The following is a 17,284-nucleotide window of genomic DNA, read 5'->3' as shown; positions in this document are numbered from 1 at the left end:
ATATATATATATATATATATATATATATATATACACACATACATACATACACACACAAACACACACACACACTTTGGGTGGGGGCAGTGTAATATTTTCTAATATTATAACATTTCTTGCTATTTAAAGCAAGAGCTGCAATATACTTTCACTATTTATTTTGTCCCTTTTTACTGCAATTCCATTCTGAAATTGTGAGCTTTTCAGTTCCTGTTAGAAATGGAAATGTTATTCCGCTGCTTAACTTTAATAGTTGTTGTTTAACCACTTAGATTGAGCATCTGTCTTGTCTTCCAAGAGTTAATCTGTACTATTTAGTTTGTGCATGAAACCGACCAAATTTAGATGATGATGATTATTATTATTATTATTATTTATGTTTTACTTGTGCCCCGTCTGGTATTTCAGATCACTTTTTATTATACTGGGGCCTCCACATGACTACACCCTTTTGAGAGAAAATCCATAAACTTGAATGGTAGTACATTTAGACTAATCGGCAAGCGCTACCCAGGTGTTTAACATAAAATGAGCTGGCTCCTAAGCTTACATTCCCACTTTTTCAATTAAAGATACGTTTTTGAAACACTAGGGTTGACTGTTGAAACAATTAAAGGGCACTTTCATTCATGAAGTATAAGATACTTAATGCAGAAAGTGCCTTTATTCGTTTCAACCGTTCGCCGTTCTTAGCTGCTACGGCAGCCCACAGCCAAACATTTTTGTTGCAAATCTACACTTTGATTAAACATTTTAATAAATAATAATTTTGCAGTTCCTAGATATGTAAATGTCTTCATCCTTTAATTTTATTTCAATTTGTCTCCTCTCTTTTATCTTTCAGAATTCTATTTACAAATTTAGGTGTTTGTTTAATTTTAAAGTGAATGGTGAATAAATGGGTTGGATGAGGTCTTAAAATACTCAAATTGATAATTCTATTTTTGTTTAACAAATTATCACAGGTGCAGATATTTTCAAAGGAAGTGACCATATACTTTGTACATTATACTCTTTCTAATAGACACTTCTTAAAGGGACAGTCTACTCTAGAACTTTCATTTTTTTTAAAGATAGATAATCCCTTTATTACCCATACCCAAGTTTTACATAACCAACGCTGTTATATTAATATACTTTTTACCTCTGTAATAATCTTGTATCTAAGCCTCTGCATACTGCCCCCTTATTTCAGTTCTTTTGACAGACTTGCAGTTTAGCCAATCAGTGCCGACTCCTAGGTAACTCCACAAGCATGAGCACAATGTCATCTGTATGGCACACATTAACTAATGCTCTCTAGCTGTGAAAAACTGTCAAATACATTAAGATAAGAGACGGCCTTCAAGGGCTTAGAAATTCGCATTTGAGCCTACCTAGCTTTTAGCTTTCAACTAAGAAATACCAAGAGAACACTAAACTATCAAAATTTGATGATAATTGTAAATTGGAAAATTGTTTAAAATTGCATGCCTTTTCTGAATCATGAAACTTTAATTTTGACTAGACTGTCCCTTTTAAATATTTTTTTTTTTTATCTTCATGCTAAGTATGTATTTTGTCATTTGCCAGTGATACGGAATTTGCACTATACAAATAATGATGATAATTTGCTTGCTTTGTAGAGACATTTTTAGTACATACCTTATATATTAAACATATATAATATTCTAAAACTCAATCTGTTGTTTTCTCTGTAGTGTTTTCGAGCCCTCTGTTGTAAGGGTCCTCCGCCACCCCGGCCTGAATATGATATTGTTTGTATAGGGCTGACAGGATCTGGTAAGACCAGCCTCTTAACACAACTCTGCAGTGAAAGCCAAGAAAATATTGTGCCTACCACAGGTAATATAAATGCGGATTTATTTCCCCACAGGCAAAAATTAAATTAATAATGGTTCTGTTAAACTTAGAGGTCTATCCTGTGTGCCCCCTTCATAGAGCACAGATGTTTTAGTGATCAGACTGTCTGACTTAGTTATGCTCATTCTTCACCCTTGTATATCCATCTGAAGAAGCATTATGGGTGGGGATTTTCTCCTACAAAATACTTTACTTTAAAACACCATGTGATATGTTCGCTTACTACCTCATGTAATGGATGGGAGGGAAATCAAGGGCATGACCTATTTAAGTTCTCATTGACACTTCCATCCATTGCTGCTGTTTGAAGTGTTGCATTTCAGAATGTTTCGAAAGGTTGTACATCTACATATGTATGAGGGTATTTGTTTGTGGTACTTTGTCAGAAGTATTTTTATTCCCTTTTTTCACTATAATTCAATATCATATAATTATTAAGGCACTATGCTCAATGCTAAGAGAATTGTTCGACATCCTCCTTTTACGTTAAAGGGAAATAAAACCCAAATTTATTCTTTCATGATTGAGATAGAGAGTACAATTTTAAAAAGGTTTCCAATTTGCTTCTATTATCAAATTTGCATAATTTTCATAGCGATAACTAGATAGGTATCGTGCACATATCTGCAACACTACATGACAAATAATAGTGCTGCCATCTAGTGCTCTTCCTAATGTATAACATTGTTGCGATATTGCTGCCATATAGTTCTACAGACACGTGCACACTCCTGTACTGATCTTCCTGCTTTTAAACAAAGGATAACAAGATAATACTTAAATTGGAAAGTTTTTTTTAAAATGTTTTGTTCTATCTGAATCATGAAAGAAAAATTTTAGGTTTGGCGTCTCTTTAAATTTATAAATAGACTCCTTTTCCTTCTTAATGCAGGGAGAGTCCACAGCTGCATTCCTTACTAGTGCAAAATACTGAACCTGGCCACCAGGAGGAGGCAAAGACACCCCAGCAAAAGGCTTAAATACCTCCCCCACGTCCCTATTCCCCCAGTCATTCTTTGCCTTTCGTCACAGTAGGTTGACAGAGAAGTGTCAGAAGATTTCGGAGTAGTTCCTTCGGAAGAGTATCTACCCTTCGAAATAGGACTGGAGTTTTAAGTAGTCTTGCCAGCCTCTCAGTGAGAGCATTGACGAAAGTTAGAGTCTGGAGACGTAGGGAGTCTTTCTGCAAACCCATCCAGACTCATATTAACAGCTCCTAAGCAATCAGTGTTGACTATAGAGCTGCAACAACTAATTGTCATAATCGATAATGAAAATAGTTGTCAACGAATCTCATAATCGATTAGTTGGTTTGCAATTAGTTGGTCTGTTCACTACACCAGCTGCTTCACTCCAATGAACTCCTGCAAATGGTATTGTGTTTTTTAATTATGTCCTTAGCCTAAAGGATGTCTACAGACGTATATTTTTTTACTTTTTCAGGACAATATAAGTTTACAACTACCCCTGGCTTATGTGCAACCTAGATATAATAGGAGTCATCATTTGTATTGTTTATATTAAATCAGGTGATTTGGAACTATGCTTTGCATGATTTAGGGCTAGATTTATTAAAGCTACGCACCCCTGTACGCCCCAGCTCGCCTGTGGCGGGGCGAAAATAACCACAGATATTCGGCATTGAACACGAGCGCAATTTTGCGCTCGCGTGCAATCCCGCCCCCTGCCTGCGCACAGCCAATCACGCGCGGGCAGGAGCTGTTAATCTCCTCGGTCTGACTAGACCGAGGAGATTGAATTTCGCCACATTAGAGGTGGCGAAGAGGCTAGGGAAGCAGCGGTCTGGTGACCACTGCTTGATAAATGATGGCGAGCAAGTTCTTGTGAGAACTTGCAGCCGTAGGGCCTTAATAAATCTAGCCGATAGTGCTGAGCTTGTTATTTACACCTAGCCCCTCGATTGATGGGAGTTATTTAAATTGATGTGCACTATTATCTGTTTGCACAATTATTAGCGGATTTCTTGCTATTGCTGATTATATGTACTGTATAAATAAATGTGTAAGGCTTTGTCCTGTTATTGATATATAGTCCTTAGCTCTTTTGATTTTATGTTTTTTTTTTTTTTTAAATTAGTTTTTTTTGGAGGATTTTCAAACAATACAGCAGTAGGTAATAGTCACAGGAAATACAATTGTAAACTCAAAAAAAACATACCAAAGACAAGTATAGGATATATTGACATTAGAAATTGAAATTAGAAGTGACATGAGCTTCTAAATCCTCCTTTTTATGATAAGAGCTTATTGGGGGACTACTGAGCAGACCACGTATGGGTCAAATAGTCATAAAAATGATGCAAGCATGGTAGTCTCTAGGGGGGCCCCATCTGGACCCTATGATGGATATATATATAGGGGGAGAGGGGATAGTCAGTGGGCAGAGAGACGCTTTAAAATAAAGAAGTAAAAGAAGGGGGGCGGAGCCAATTATATTGAGACAATAATATATCTGAGAAAGTGGAGAAATGAGTTGGTGACATGCACAGAGGGGGGAATATATAAGGCATCATGTATAAGTAATATAATTTACAATAGTGGGGTAGATTTGAAGTGCTACACTTTTCTTGAAATAATAGTTACAAGCACAAATTAACAGCGGCACTAAGGAACTATAGTATATAACATCAATAACAGGTTAACTGTATAATTCATCTGCATCCTTTTACAAGATATTACTATAGATATGATGGAATGTGACGTTAAGCCTACATCTGAGTTATCGCATGAATATACTAGAGAAGAATTCTTTTATGGATACCTAATTTTAACATAATATTAGCTAGAGACTAATAGTATACTTGGATATGATACAGAGGTATATAGAACAGAAGAAATAGTCTGAGAGAGATGTCCATGTTAGTAACAAGGTGGTACATCTCCCCTGTCTTCTCAATAGAGCACACGTATGTCAGAGAATAATATCTTACATTCTAAACTGTGGGGTACTGCCTATAAGCGTTGCAATAAGAGGAGATACAAAACAGGGGCTATTAGTGATAGCTATATGAGTTTGCCTAGTATCTCAAGCAATATTTTAATATAAGCGGTGACCAGTGTCATACTAAGTAACCTATGCAAAGATTAAATATTGAGGTACACAAAATAAGTAATATAGGGAGATCCGAATATAATTCCAGGGACATGTGGTAAAGATAATACAAGCAGCAACTGCCTAATTCCAGATATTATACATGTATATGCAGATTAAATTGCAAAAATCACCACTACTGTACTTAACCTATATGAAGTATTTAGGTCCCATGCAGGGATTAAGCATTACATAAATATAATAATATGAAGCTAAACAGAACATTCTAAACCAAAACATTATGCAAAATCTCCGAAATTGTGACATATCATAGAGATCTTCTGTTTCGTTACATGGGATATTGCATACCTCCTAAAAAAAACATTCCAGTAAAGATAATCTAAATCACTCCCAGTACTACAATACCTCTATGTGAAAGTTATGTGGCACTAGAGGGTTAAGATAGTGAGGGCAAGTGGAGAAGGTACAAATGTACAATAATAGTATTACATGAATATTTCCCTGCTTGTACTAAGAAAGGAGTGTCGCAATAAAACTAGGTGTCACACATCTACAATATATAACAATAAATTTAAGTAAAAAAATTCAGGAAAACTTGCGAAACTGTAATAAAAGACAATACAGTTGGGTGAACTTCCATGTCTAATAGCTGCACAAACTTACAACGGCACAAATATGCATGAGACGATGAAAAACAGTGTAAACATTGGAAGTCCACAACATTATAAGGGTATGGATAGGGATCAATAAGTGAAAAGTTCGATGGAGGAGAGTCTCAAAAGCATTGCGGTTTCAACTTTCCTAAACATCAGTGATCTCTGTTGCTTCAGCCAACTCCCACTGCTTGTTTAAGTTTAGTAGGGGTTACCTGTCCGACAAATCTCCATTGTAATGCCTTTGCTGCTTACGGGTTAGTATCACACCTTATCTCCCAGTCTGTTTCTGAACCCGATCTGACGCTGCTCATAATGCCGACTAAGGCACTGATAGGGACAAACCGCGTCTCCTTATGTGATCCACTTTCTGCGAAGGCATACCTTGCATCAGCCTGATCCAGAATTGATCTGACACTTTTGGCTCTCGTATCGTAGGCCGTGGCTTCAGCTGTGCAGTGAGATCGTTTTGAGGAAAACTCTAAAGCTGGAGTGCTTGGTAAGTGCCTGCCCTTGATGTCGCGGGGAGCGACTACAGTCATAGGTGCCTCTGCTTGGGTATGCTGTGTATCAGAATATAATGGCACCTCAATGTCCAGCACACCCCACTTAGCCAATCTATTGAGTGGATCAGATTTTCGACCCAGATGACAGGAACTCATGTTCTCTATGAATACCGCAGAGGTTTTTTTTTCTATATCTGTAGGGTCGGATACGGTTATAGTGTAGACTCTGCTCCGTTGTGCTGGCTCTGTGCTTTTGGTTGTAGGTTCTGACATTGGCATACAGGCATGTAGTAGCGTCAAGAGGTCTCCTCTCAAACACTGATAATGCCTCTCCAGAATCTGAGTGGTGCAACGTTCCCATGAGTTCAAGGCTTCCATACTGGCGTGTTTGGTTAGATATAAGCACCCTCCAGTGACTCCACGTGGCGTAGTTTAGGACAGGAAGATCCCGGCAGTGTATTTTCAAACTGACTTATCTCTTTCTTGAGGAGAATAGTGGATCAAGCTTGTAGACTGGTGTGTCATTATGGATATATAGATTAATTATGTACAATTGAAGATATATATTTATATCCAAAAGCCCGGAGCTCCTTGAAAACACGTCTGACTGCCTCTGTGGTCAGCTCCGCTCCCCTGATTTAGTTTTTTTATTGTTTTTTTTTTTATATTTTTAATCAATTGTGATATGTACCAGATTCAACCTTTATAAGTATATATATATGTTATTTTTTAAAGAAGACTAGATATTTTCCCCTAACCTTATAGTTGGTTATTTACCATTGTATATAGATATTCAAGATATTTTTTTATGTTAGAATGAAGTCAAGGGTTACTTTATTGAGAGGCCCCTTGCCAAGGTGGAAGTTATACTTCTTTTCAAACAGTTTTTGGTTTTATTTTGCTTAATTATAAAACTGTGCTCTGCTGCTTTAGAATTGTACAAACAGTTGTGTTAATGTAAACTTTTAGTCTGAAGTTTATATTTGTAACACTCAGTATGTGGATTTTATTTAAAATATAGGAACCAATTATTGATTTTTTTTTTTATCCGATTAGTCGATTAATCGAAAAAATAATCGATTAATCGATTATGAAAATAATCGTTAGTTGCAGCCCTAGTTGACTAGTTTCACTGCCTGCTTTTCATCACTCAAGTCCATGTCAGAAGCGATGCTACAGTTTGTCAAACTTGAAGGACCGTGTTTCTGTTCAATGGCATGGATTTTGGTAAGATCGTTTCATTTTTCAATCATATGTTAATGCTAGAAGACAGTGTCACAGTGGGACTCTATCTTTATGGAATCAAGGGTTAATATCTCCTGAGGGGGATCGTTGAACAGTGGGTAGTTAATCATATTTGTTTTATGTGATTTTTGATGTTTTATATGTGTGAGATGCTTTTGGCTCATAGGCTGATATGGAACGTTCAGGTTGCCTTTTTACTTGAGTTGTGCTTTCACTTTAGCAGGGGCGGTCCTGCATGGCGCACCGTGTGATCGGGAGTGGTCAAGATTTTCCATTTTCAATTCCTGACTGAGTGACTACGGAGAGGAGCGAGTTTCTGTATACTGTCTGGGTCATAGGAGGTGGTGAGTGCCCCAGCCATTGGGGGTATAGGTGCAGGTTGTTTTCTTGAATTAAATTAGGTTACCTAGTTATAGAGGATTCTGAATTTTTAGAGGGTGGTCCCTCTACGACAGAGTTCGATACCTGTGTATATTGTGAGGACGCCCGGGTAATCCAGCCCTCTCAATGATGTTCCATATGCTGCAACAGGGTGTTTTCATCAACCTGTGTTGAGATGTTAGATGCCACTGAGCCTTCCGCCTCTGAGGAATCTTTGTTCCGTGAGGCGTGCCCCTACAGTTATCCGATCCTACTCATGCAGCTTCCCCTTGCATAGCTAATCCTCCACCAGGAGGGGGCCTTTTTCTAATAGACGTTATGCCCCAGTTCCGTATGGCGATGTCTGCGGCCTTAGCCGCTTTGCCTCATACTGCTACGCACAAATGAAGGGTTAATCCATGCAATTCGGCCCAGGGGGCATCATGTAAATTGATGGTTTTATACGATCAGTCGTCTGGGGATGCGGTTCTCTTTGAGGCATCAGAGTACGGACCTTCTGGGTCAGAGCCTGCTGCTTCTATTCCTCCGGCAGAGGAGGATTTCTCCTTTAGATTTAAGGTGGCACGTCTGCGCTGGCTTCTAAGCGAAGTTGTCGATATTAGAGATGCCTAATACTGATCTTCCAGTCGAATCTCAGATTATTGAATCAGATGGCGAAGTTGATTAAGACAGGTGAGGAAGGATGGAGATCCTATTCCTTTTTGTTTATTTCCTTTTTAAGTCCCTGTTTCCAGGGCTCTATAGAGGGGTTGTGTCGTTGCACATCCCTACTTGGCTAACACTTTTTGTGCGCTTGCCGTCCGTTTTTTTTCTATTCCGCTTAAGGATAGTTTATTCATAGAGCTCTTGGTTATTAGCGGAAACTCCTTTTTATAAGTTGTTTTGTCTTAAGGGATACTTTTTGTACTGTCGACTTAGGTTGTTAGTTTCTGGAGACTTCCTATGAAGCATCTCTGTTTCTATTCAAGGTGATGTTCCCTCAATATATTTCGAGAAAGAATTAAGGCCTTGGAGCTTATAATTCTTTTCTGGTGCAAAGCTTGGGCTTCAGGCTGACAGATATGACTTCTGAGTCTATTCTCTCCTTTTGAATGGAGGAAGATTTAATTGGTTCCACTATTCTGTGGTTTTCACTGTTGGATGAGAAAGCGAATCTGAGAGACAGATTCTTTTTCTCTTATTTTTGGAGCGGTTAAGACCCAGCGTCTGAGATCTCCACTAAGCCTTAGCAATCCAAGACTGATCCAGTTCTGGAAAAGTCAATGCAGAACAGAGGCCCGCCTAACCTAGGTTGGCAGGAGGGGTCAGTTCCAGGTCCTAGCTTGTGGGAACTGACTTTCGTTCTTTTCGGACGCTTGATTCAGGAGGTTATAGCTAGGCTCCAAATCTCAGCCTTCCAGGGCAGTTTTCCTTCTCTTGATCCTGTCTTTCAGTCAGAAAAAGGGAAGTCTTCAGGGTTTTGTTCTCCTTTGGAGTCATTGTCCCAGTGCCTATCGCAGAGTGAGGTTTAGGAGATCATTCAAACCGGTTTTCTTTTCGGGGTCTTATAGAGGAAGGGAACTCCCGTCCTATTTGGACCATAAAGTACTTAAGCAATCTTATGATGTGTCCTCGGGTGACTATAAGGTCCTCTCTATCCTTGGTACGGGAGGAATAGCGCAGGACCACTGTGGAGGAAGGATATCATACCTTTTCTTTCCTCTTCAGGGAACATTTTAGGTTCCTACGGTTGCATTTTTCTGGACCAGAACTTCCAGTGCATTGCTCTTGATGTTTTGGTCTCGTTACTGCTTCTAAAGCCTAGGAGAAATCTAGGGTTTCTTTTGGCAGTGGGCAGAGTCCAGATCTAATGGTAGCTTCCCTTGTTTTGACGATTCTGGTTTAATTTCCATCGTCATGTCTGATATAAGTCCTTAAGGGACTTTATCTGTCTTCCTTGGTCAGAGAGGGAAGAATACTTAGACCAGAGTTCGCTGGTGTAGGCGCCATGCTGGATCCTGGATGCTAATTTAGTCTTCATAAGACAGGAAGCCATTCCTATTGAACTTGTGACGTTATGAGTTAACTTCATCAGGTCGTGCCCTCCAGGTCTCCTTCAGGCCAGTGCTGGCTCTGTGTTAGACTGGAATTTATTCTTTTTGCCAGGTCTCATCTCGGCAGAGACTCGTTGTATGAGGAGGCAGCGGAGTGGCGCTGCTTTGAATCTGTGTTAACAGATTTACCTGGACTTCTGGTTGAGAGACTCGTTCTCTGGGATCTTTGTCCAGATATCCTTGTCCTGAGGGACATCTTTCTTTATCATCCATGGCGGTTTTGACTACGGTTGCTTGTCCGTCAGGGGTGTGAGGACATACCAAGAGGGGGCCCGTGGACTCGGGAGTTTTCTCCCGAGTAGCTTTGGATCTTCAGGCAATCTCTTTGCTCTGAGGGTTTAGTCTACTGGGTTTGCCCCATTGTATAGATTCTAGTCAGTCTTACTCTGGGTGGCTTAGTTCTCCATTGGAGAATGAGTGAATCCCTATCGAGGGTAGTATCTCAGGTTTTGTAGTGGGCGGAGGCCCACTACTGCTCGCTGTCAGTGATCCACTCTCCGGGGGTGGTCTTCCGGGTCAGATGGTTTCTACAGTCTTTCCCTTTAATGGGAATAAGGAATCCATCCGAGGGGTTTCGGATACCTGTATCTGATAGGGGACGCCGGGTGGGAATCTCAGATCACCCTGTCTCTATACCAAGTTACACACAGATGGGTCGTGATTCAGGGATCCTCAGGCGGAGCTAATGGATGCTTTAACTGTGCCTTGGAGGTTCAATACAATTCTTTCTCTAAGGCCATATCACTCTTTCCTCGAGTGGTGGCTCGAACCTATCAGAAGCAGGCGTCAGGGATTCTGATTGCTTTGTTGTGGCCGTGAAGTTGGGGTTGCGATTTAGGAGGGATGGCGTCTTTGCCTCCAGGAAGGTTACCTTGTTGCAGGGATCTGATGAAACAAGGCCTCTTTGCTTATCAAATCTTTTCTCTCTGAGGTGGACTGCGAGATGTCGCTTGGTCCTAGCCAAGAGAGGGTTTTTCTGAGAGGTTATGGCCCTCTCCTTTAAGCACGTAAGCTGGTCCCTCGTCGTCAATCTGATAATGTGTAGGACCGCTTCTGCTATAGTAGTTCATCGTGGTGCACTAATCTAGTTTGCCAGAACTCTTTCCTTCCTCCAGGATGGTCTGGAGAAGGGCATTTTAGCTAGTTACTTGTTGGGACAAGTTGGCCCTGTCGCTTTTTTTGTTACGGCTCTGACTGCGACCAGGCCAGTTTGTTGATCTGATGCTCTCCCTTGGAGCTTAGATCTTAAGTTTTGCATGGGACTCCTTTTGTACCTATGCATGAGGTTGACCTTAAGTTTATCTTAGAGACCCTTTCTGCCTAATCAGGGCTTCTGCATGCAGAAGTGTCTGAGATTACTGCCTTGCCAGACGACCGTCCTTATCGGGTGTTCCTCGATAATAGGGTTGTTCTATGAACCTAGTTAGGTTTTCCTCCTAAGGTTGTGGCAAATCACAACTTCAGTCGGGAACTTGTGATCCATTTCTTTTTCCCCCTTTTTTTTTAATATATTTGTTTATTGAGACATAATTGTAAAAACATTAATACAAACAAATTAGTTTTATAAGATATTCATTACATTGCTTGCCCAGTCCAGCATATTTATAATCAAACGTTAAGCCAATATTTCCTTAGACTGTTTATATCATAGTTCAAATAATTTCTATAACTTAAATGTGTCACATTTTTATACAATTCTATTCATATATATTAGAATTTTTTTTTAGTCATCTTTAACAATCACCCCCCCAAAAATAGAAATGAAAATTTAAGAAAAAAATTGACATTTAGTTAAATGCAGCCAAAATTTCATATTTATCTAGTTAGCTTATATGCTATCAAAAGAAAAATTTGCCGGGGTCACAGAGGGAGGGAAAAAAAAATAAGAAAAAAAAATTGTATATGTATAAAGCAGATAGATATATATATAAATATACATATTTTGTAATTTTCGGTTCGCACCACTTCATCTAATTATAACACTAAATCATTTGAGTGGTCTGACTTGTAAGTTAATTCAGAACCACCCTGTGCATGGAGGGAAAAGAGATATTAAATGCAATACTTAAACAAGAAATGTGTGAGAAAATTATTCTCAGACTTAGTTTCCCTGTATCCAGCACCAGATTCTAGGGGTTAATTCACCAATAAACTAGTATTCCATATATAGGACTATGTCCCTTTAAATTTCACAAGGTTATACACATTAAGAATGGGACCCGACAGGGATGCCCACTGTTCCCGCTCCTGTTCGCGCTGAGCATTGAGCCACTTGCTATTAAAATTAGAGACAATCAAGACATTTCGGGAATCAGAGTAGGTCGAACAGAACACAAAATCTCACTATTTGCGGACGACATAATTCTGACTTTAACCAAACCACTACTCTCTCTCCCACCAGTATACGCAACAATACAGCATTTTGGATCCCTGTCGGGTTATAAAATAAATGAGGAGAAATGTGAAGCCCTTGGAGTCAAGTTACCACAACACACTAAAAAATTAATGGAACTAAACTTCTCGTTTAAATGGCCTAAGAAGTCCATCAAGTACCTAGGGATTAATCTCTCTAATAATATACACTCCATTTACCAAATAAACTACCTCCCCATGTTTAAACATATTAGAGATTTAATAGCGAAATGGACGAAACTCAAAATATCTTTATATGGTAGGATTATATCCACTAAAATGTCCTTGCTACCCAAACTATTATACCTGTTCCGATCCTTACCTATAACACTTCCACTGTCAGAACTACAGAAACTCCAAAAAGACATTCTCAAGTTTGTATGGCAAGGAAAACGAGCCAGAATTAACAAAAAACGTATGTGCACTACTAAAAAAGAGGGAGGAGTGGGTCTTCCAAACTTAACTCCATATTACCACTCAGCCCGCATAGCCCAAACTTTACAATGGTTTCAACCTAACAACATCTCACGATGGGTTCAAATTGAATCCAGCGTTATGAACACTGTACCACTATCTAACTTACTGTTGACTCCAGATAATGTCACCGACCATAAAAAATGTGAATACTTAGCGATCCAACATACTCTACACGTATGGAAAACGCTAAGCTTCCCCTACTCAATAAAAGATCGAAGATTACACCCCTGATAACCCACACCTCTTCAATTGACAAAAGCACACAGCAGAAATGGGCCAATAAAGGGCTCTATAGAATAGCAGATGTAGTACAAAGAGGATAGGATTATGTCTTATGAACAATATCAAGCCTTAGACAGTGAGGATAAAAATATTTGGTACCACTACTTAAAATTAAAATCTAGAGCACAACAGGTCATGGGTGGTGGGCGGGCTCCTGTAATCACCACATTGGAAAGGCTTTGCCTAGCTGACCATCACATTAGAGGGGGAATATCCATCCTATACACTACTCTCAATCGACCACCTCAAGACAGTAAACCTCCCATTTTGTTAAAATGGGAACAAGATGCGGGAAAAATCTGGTCCGTTAAAACTTGGACAGAGAATCTTGCTAATTGACTAACTTTTTCGCAGAATGCGACACTTAAGGAAAATTTCATTAAGGTGGCCTTCAGATGGTATTTATTTCCGACTAGATCGGGGGGAGGGGGAGACCCTCTGACTAGACTCTGTTATAGAGGCTGTGGGGAGCTTGGGACATATCCACACATGTGGTGGGAATGCAGATACATTAAGGAGATATGGGAACACACCTCAGTCCTAATAAGAGAGATTTTCCAAAAGACAATTACACTTACAATGGAACAGGCACTACTCCACTTCCCGATCCCAGGACTCACTAAACATAATAATAAATTAGCTAGGTGGATCTGCACTGTAGTCACAGTGGGTACAGCCCAATTTTGGAAAGGAATTCCCCCAAGTTTTTAATTAATGAAGCAAAAAATGGTATATCATTTTGACAAAGCAAGTGCCTCAGCTGAATACTTAGACGATAGGGAGGCCTTCCTATTACAATGGGAGCCATATATCCATTACCATGAAGCCACCAGGAGGAGGAGGGGGAGGAACGGACTAGGCCAGACGAAGAACATATGGAATAGAACCATATTAGACTCAGCTAGAGTTCAGAGAAAATCCTGAAATGTTTTATAGCAATGGCTAAAATGAATATAACTCGGCTATTCTACGATATATTGTACCATATTGGAGTGTATTTGATTTTTGACAAGAGACTTTTTAAGTTGCTGGAATGTATAATCATTGAATGTATTATATGAAAAAACCTTGAATAAAAAAATTTTTCAATATAAATTTCACAAGGTTATGTGCACAATTACTAAAGAATACACTCCACATAAACTGTTAATAATAACGACATAAGAAAATTTCCATTTGCAATATGTTTTATGCTGAAATAACTTCAAGAAAAGAAAAAAAAAACGGTTTTCACAATATTATAACCACGAACGTGGGCCCACTTATGTACTAAATATTGGCCAATATTGTATATTGTAAATATGTCCATATGAAGATAATTGTTAATATATCTCCAGATTTACCTGCAGCGTAATCAGGATACGCTGCAATGAAGGTAAAAATTGTTTTGCTATAAATGTTGCCAAAGACAGCCTAACGAGGTGAGCGGAAGCATAAGCTCTACAAGCCATAATTCCTTGAGGCGTCGCAATGTTATAACTTGCAACGGAACAATACTTAAACATTTCTAAAGGACTTTGCAGTGGTTGAAAAGTTAAATATTTTATCCGACTCCTAGACTGTCGAAATAACCTTCACATGTAATACTGCAGACTATACTACATTTACACGAGCCAAAGCATAAGCCCGTTTAATGGCTACAAATATTGCAATCTTCTTAAAGTTGATACATAGAATGTGCAACATTCGAAGCAAGTAAATCTGGAGATATATTAACAATTATCTTCATATGGACATATTTACAATTTACAATATTGGCCAATATTTAGTACATAAGTGGGCCCACGTTCGTGGTTATAATATTGTGAAAACCATTTTTTTTTTCTTTAAGTTATTTCAGCATAAAACATATTGCAAATGGAAATTTTCTTATGTCGTTATTATTAAGTTTATGTGGAGTGTATTCTTTAGTAATTGTGCATATAACCTTGTGAAATTTAAAGGGACATAGTCCTATATATGGAATACTAGTTTATTGGTGAAATAACCCCTAGAATCTGATCTGGTGCTGGATACAGGGAAACTAAGTGTGAGAATAATTTTCTCACACATTTCTTGTTTAAGTTTTGTGTATATATGTATATATATATATATATATATATATATATATATATATATATATATATATATATATATATATATATATATATATCCACAAGGGTGCATATATACATAAAAAATATACGCCCGTACGCATACATACCCTTCATTTCTGGTTTTGCCATTTTAGCTTGCAGAGGTTTATGGTTAAATTCCTGGTCTGCGGATGTGTCCTCTAAGTCTAATCTTTTGTCTATTCCTTACAAGGGGAAGACCTTGTTTGGGCCAGGTTTGGCTGAGATTATTTGTGATATTACGGGAGGGAAGGGGCATTCTCTTCCTCAGGATAAAAGAAATAAACAGAAGGGTCGGCAGAGTAATTTTCGTTCCTTTCGTAAGTACTCTAGTAAATCTTCCTCTTCTTCCTCCAAGCAGGAACAGTCCAAGCCATCTTGGAATAAGGGAAAGCAGTCCAGGAAGCCTGTTACTGACTCAAAATCAGCATGAAGGGTCTGCCACCGATCTGGGAATGGATCTTGTGGGGGGCAGACTCTTTCTTTGCTCAAGCTTTGGTTTGAGATGTTCAGGATCCCTGAGTGTTAGATATCATGTCCAGGGTTACAAACTGGAGTTCAAGAATTTTCTTCCCAGAGGCAGGTTTCTTCTCTCCAGGTTATCTGTAAACCAGATAAAAGGAGAGGCTTTCTTACATTGTGTTAAGAATCTTTCTGACATGGGAGTGATAGTTCCTGTTCTGGTTCAGGAACAGGGTCTGGGTTTTTATTCCAATCTCTTCATCATTCCCAAAAAGGAGGGAACGTTCAGACCAATTTTAGATCTCAAGAGTGTAAACAAGTTTCTCAGGGTTCCGTCTTTCAAGATGGAAACTATTCGTTCCATTCTTCCTTTGGTTCAGGAAGGTCAATTTATGACCAAAGTGGATCTAAAGGATGCGTATCTGCATATTCCCATTCACAGGGATCACAGGTTCCTAAGATTTGCATTTATAGACAAACATTTTCAGTTTGTAGCTCTAACTTTTGGTCTGGCAACAGCTCCCAGAATTTTTTCAAAGGTCCTGGGAGCATTGTTGGTGATGCTTCGATTGAGGGGTGTTGCAGTGGCTCCTTATCTGGATGACATTCTAGTTCAGGCTTCATCTTTTGAACTAGCAAACTCCCACATGGAGGAGTTGTTGTCTTTTCTGCTCTCCCATGGTTGGAAGGGGAATTTAGGAAAAAGTTCCTTAATTCCGGCTACAAGAGTGGTATTTTTGGGGACCATTATAGATTCTCTAGGGTTGACATTTTTCTGACAGAAGCAAGAAAGTCAAAAAATTTTAATACGTGTCTTGCTCTTCAGTCACTTCCTTGGCCGTCAGTGGCTCAGTGCATGGAGGTTATTGGTCTGATGGTTTCAGTAATGGACATCATTCCGTTTGCTCGGTTCCATCTCAGACCTCTGCAATTATGCTTGCTCAGGCAGTGGAACAGGGATTATGCGGATTTATCTCCAAAGATTGTTCTAGATCAGATGCCCAGAGATTCTCTTCCATGGTGGTTGTCTCAGGATCTTCTCTCTCAGGGAACTTGCTTTCACAGACCTGCCTGGGTGATTGTAACCATGGATGCCAGTTTGATGGGCTAGGGTGCTGTCTGGGGTTCATTAAGGGCTCAGGGTCTATGGACTCGGGAGGAGTTTGTGCTTCAGAATAAATGTTTTGGAACTGAGAGCAATTTTCAATGCTCTTTTAGCCTGGCCTCAGCTAGCTTCAACCCAGTTTATCAGGTTTCAGCCAGACAACATAATGTCAGTGACTTACATCAATCAGGGAGGAACTCAGAGTTCCTTGGCGTTGACAGAGGTAGCCAAGATTATTCAGTGGGCGGAGATTCACAACTGTTGTCTATCTACTATCCATATTCCAGAGGTGGACAATTGGGAAGCTGATTTTCTGAGCAGACAGACTTTTCATTTGGGGGAGTGGGAACTTCATTCAGAGGTATTTTCCAGCTTGGTTCTCAGTTGGGGGCAGCCGGAGTTGGATCTCATGGCATCTCATCAGAATGCCAAGCTCCCGAGGTACGGGTCGAGGTCAAAGGATCCTCAAGCTGTTCTGATAGATACTCTGGCAGTTCCTTGGACGTTCAGTCTGGCATATATATTCCCTCCATTTGCTCTTCTTCCTCGGGTCATTGCTCGGGTCAAACAAGAGAGGGCATCAGTGATTCTCATTGCTCTGGGGTGGCCTCGTAAATTC

At 39.4% G+C, this 17,284-nt stretch overlaps 1 protein-coding gene across 2 annotated transcripts in view; it reads left to right on the top strand.

Moving 5' to 3' along the window:
* ARL15 (ADP ribosylation factor like GTPase 15) overlaps positions 1-17,284 on the top strand; it is a 991,451-nt gene that overhangs the window by 237,785 nt on the left and 736,382 nt on the right. For both annotated transcript variants that reach the window (XM_053701273.1, XM_053701274.1), the window contains one exon: positions 1,701-1,845. In XM_053701273.1, the coding sequence (XP_053557248.1) occupies positions 1,701-1,845 (145 nt within the window). The remainder of the gene's footprint in view (positions 1-1,700; positions 1,846-17,284) is intronic.

The sequence above is a fragment of the Bombina bombina genome, chromosome 2 (assembly GCF_027579735.1).
Source record: "Bombina bombina isolate aBomBom1 chromosome 2, aBomBom1.pri, whole genome shotgun sequence".
NCBI classification, from domain to species: Eukaryota; Metazoa; Chordata; class Amphibia; order Anura; family Bombinatoridae; genus Bombina; species Bombina bombina.
The sequence above is the reverse complement of the archived record's forward strand: the minus strand, read 5'-3'. Positions and strand labels throughout refer to the sequence as shown.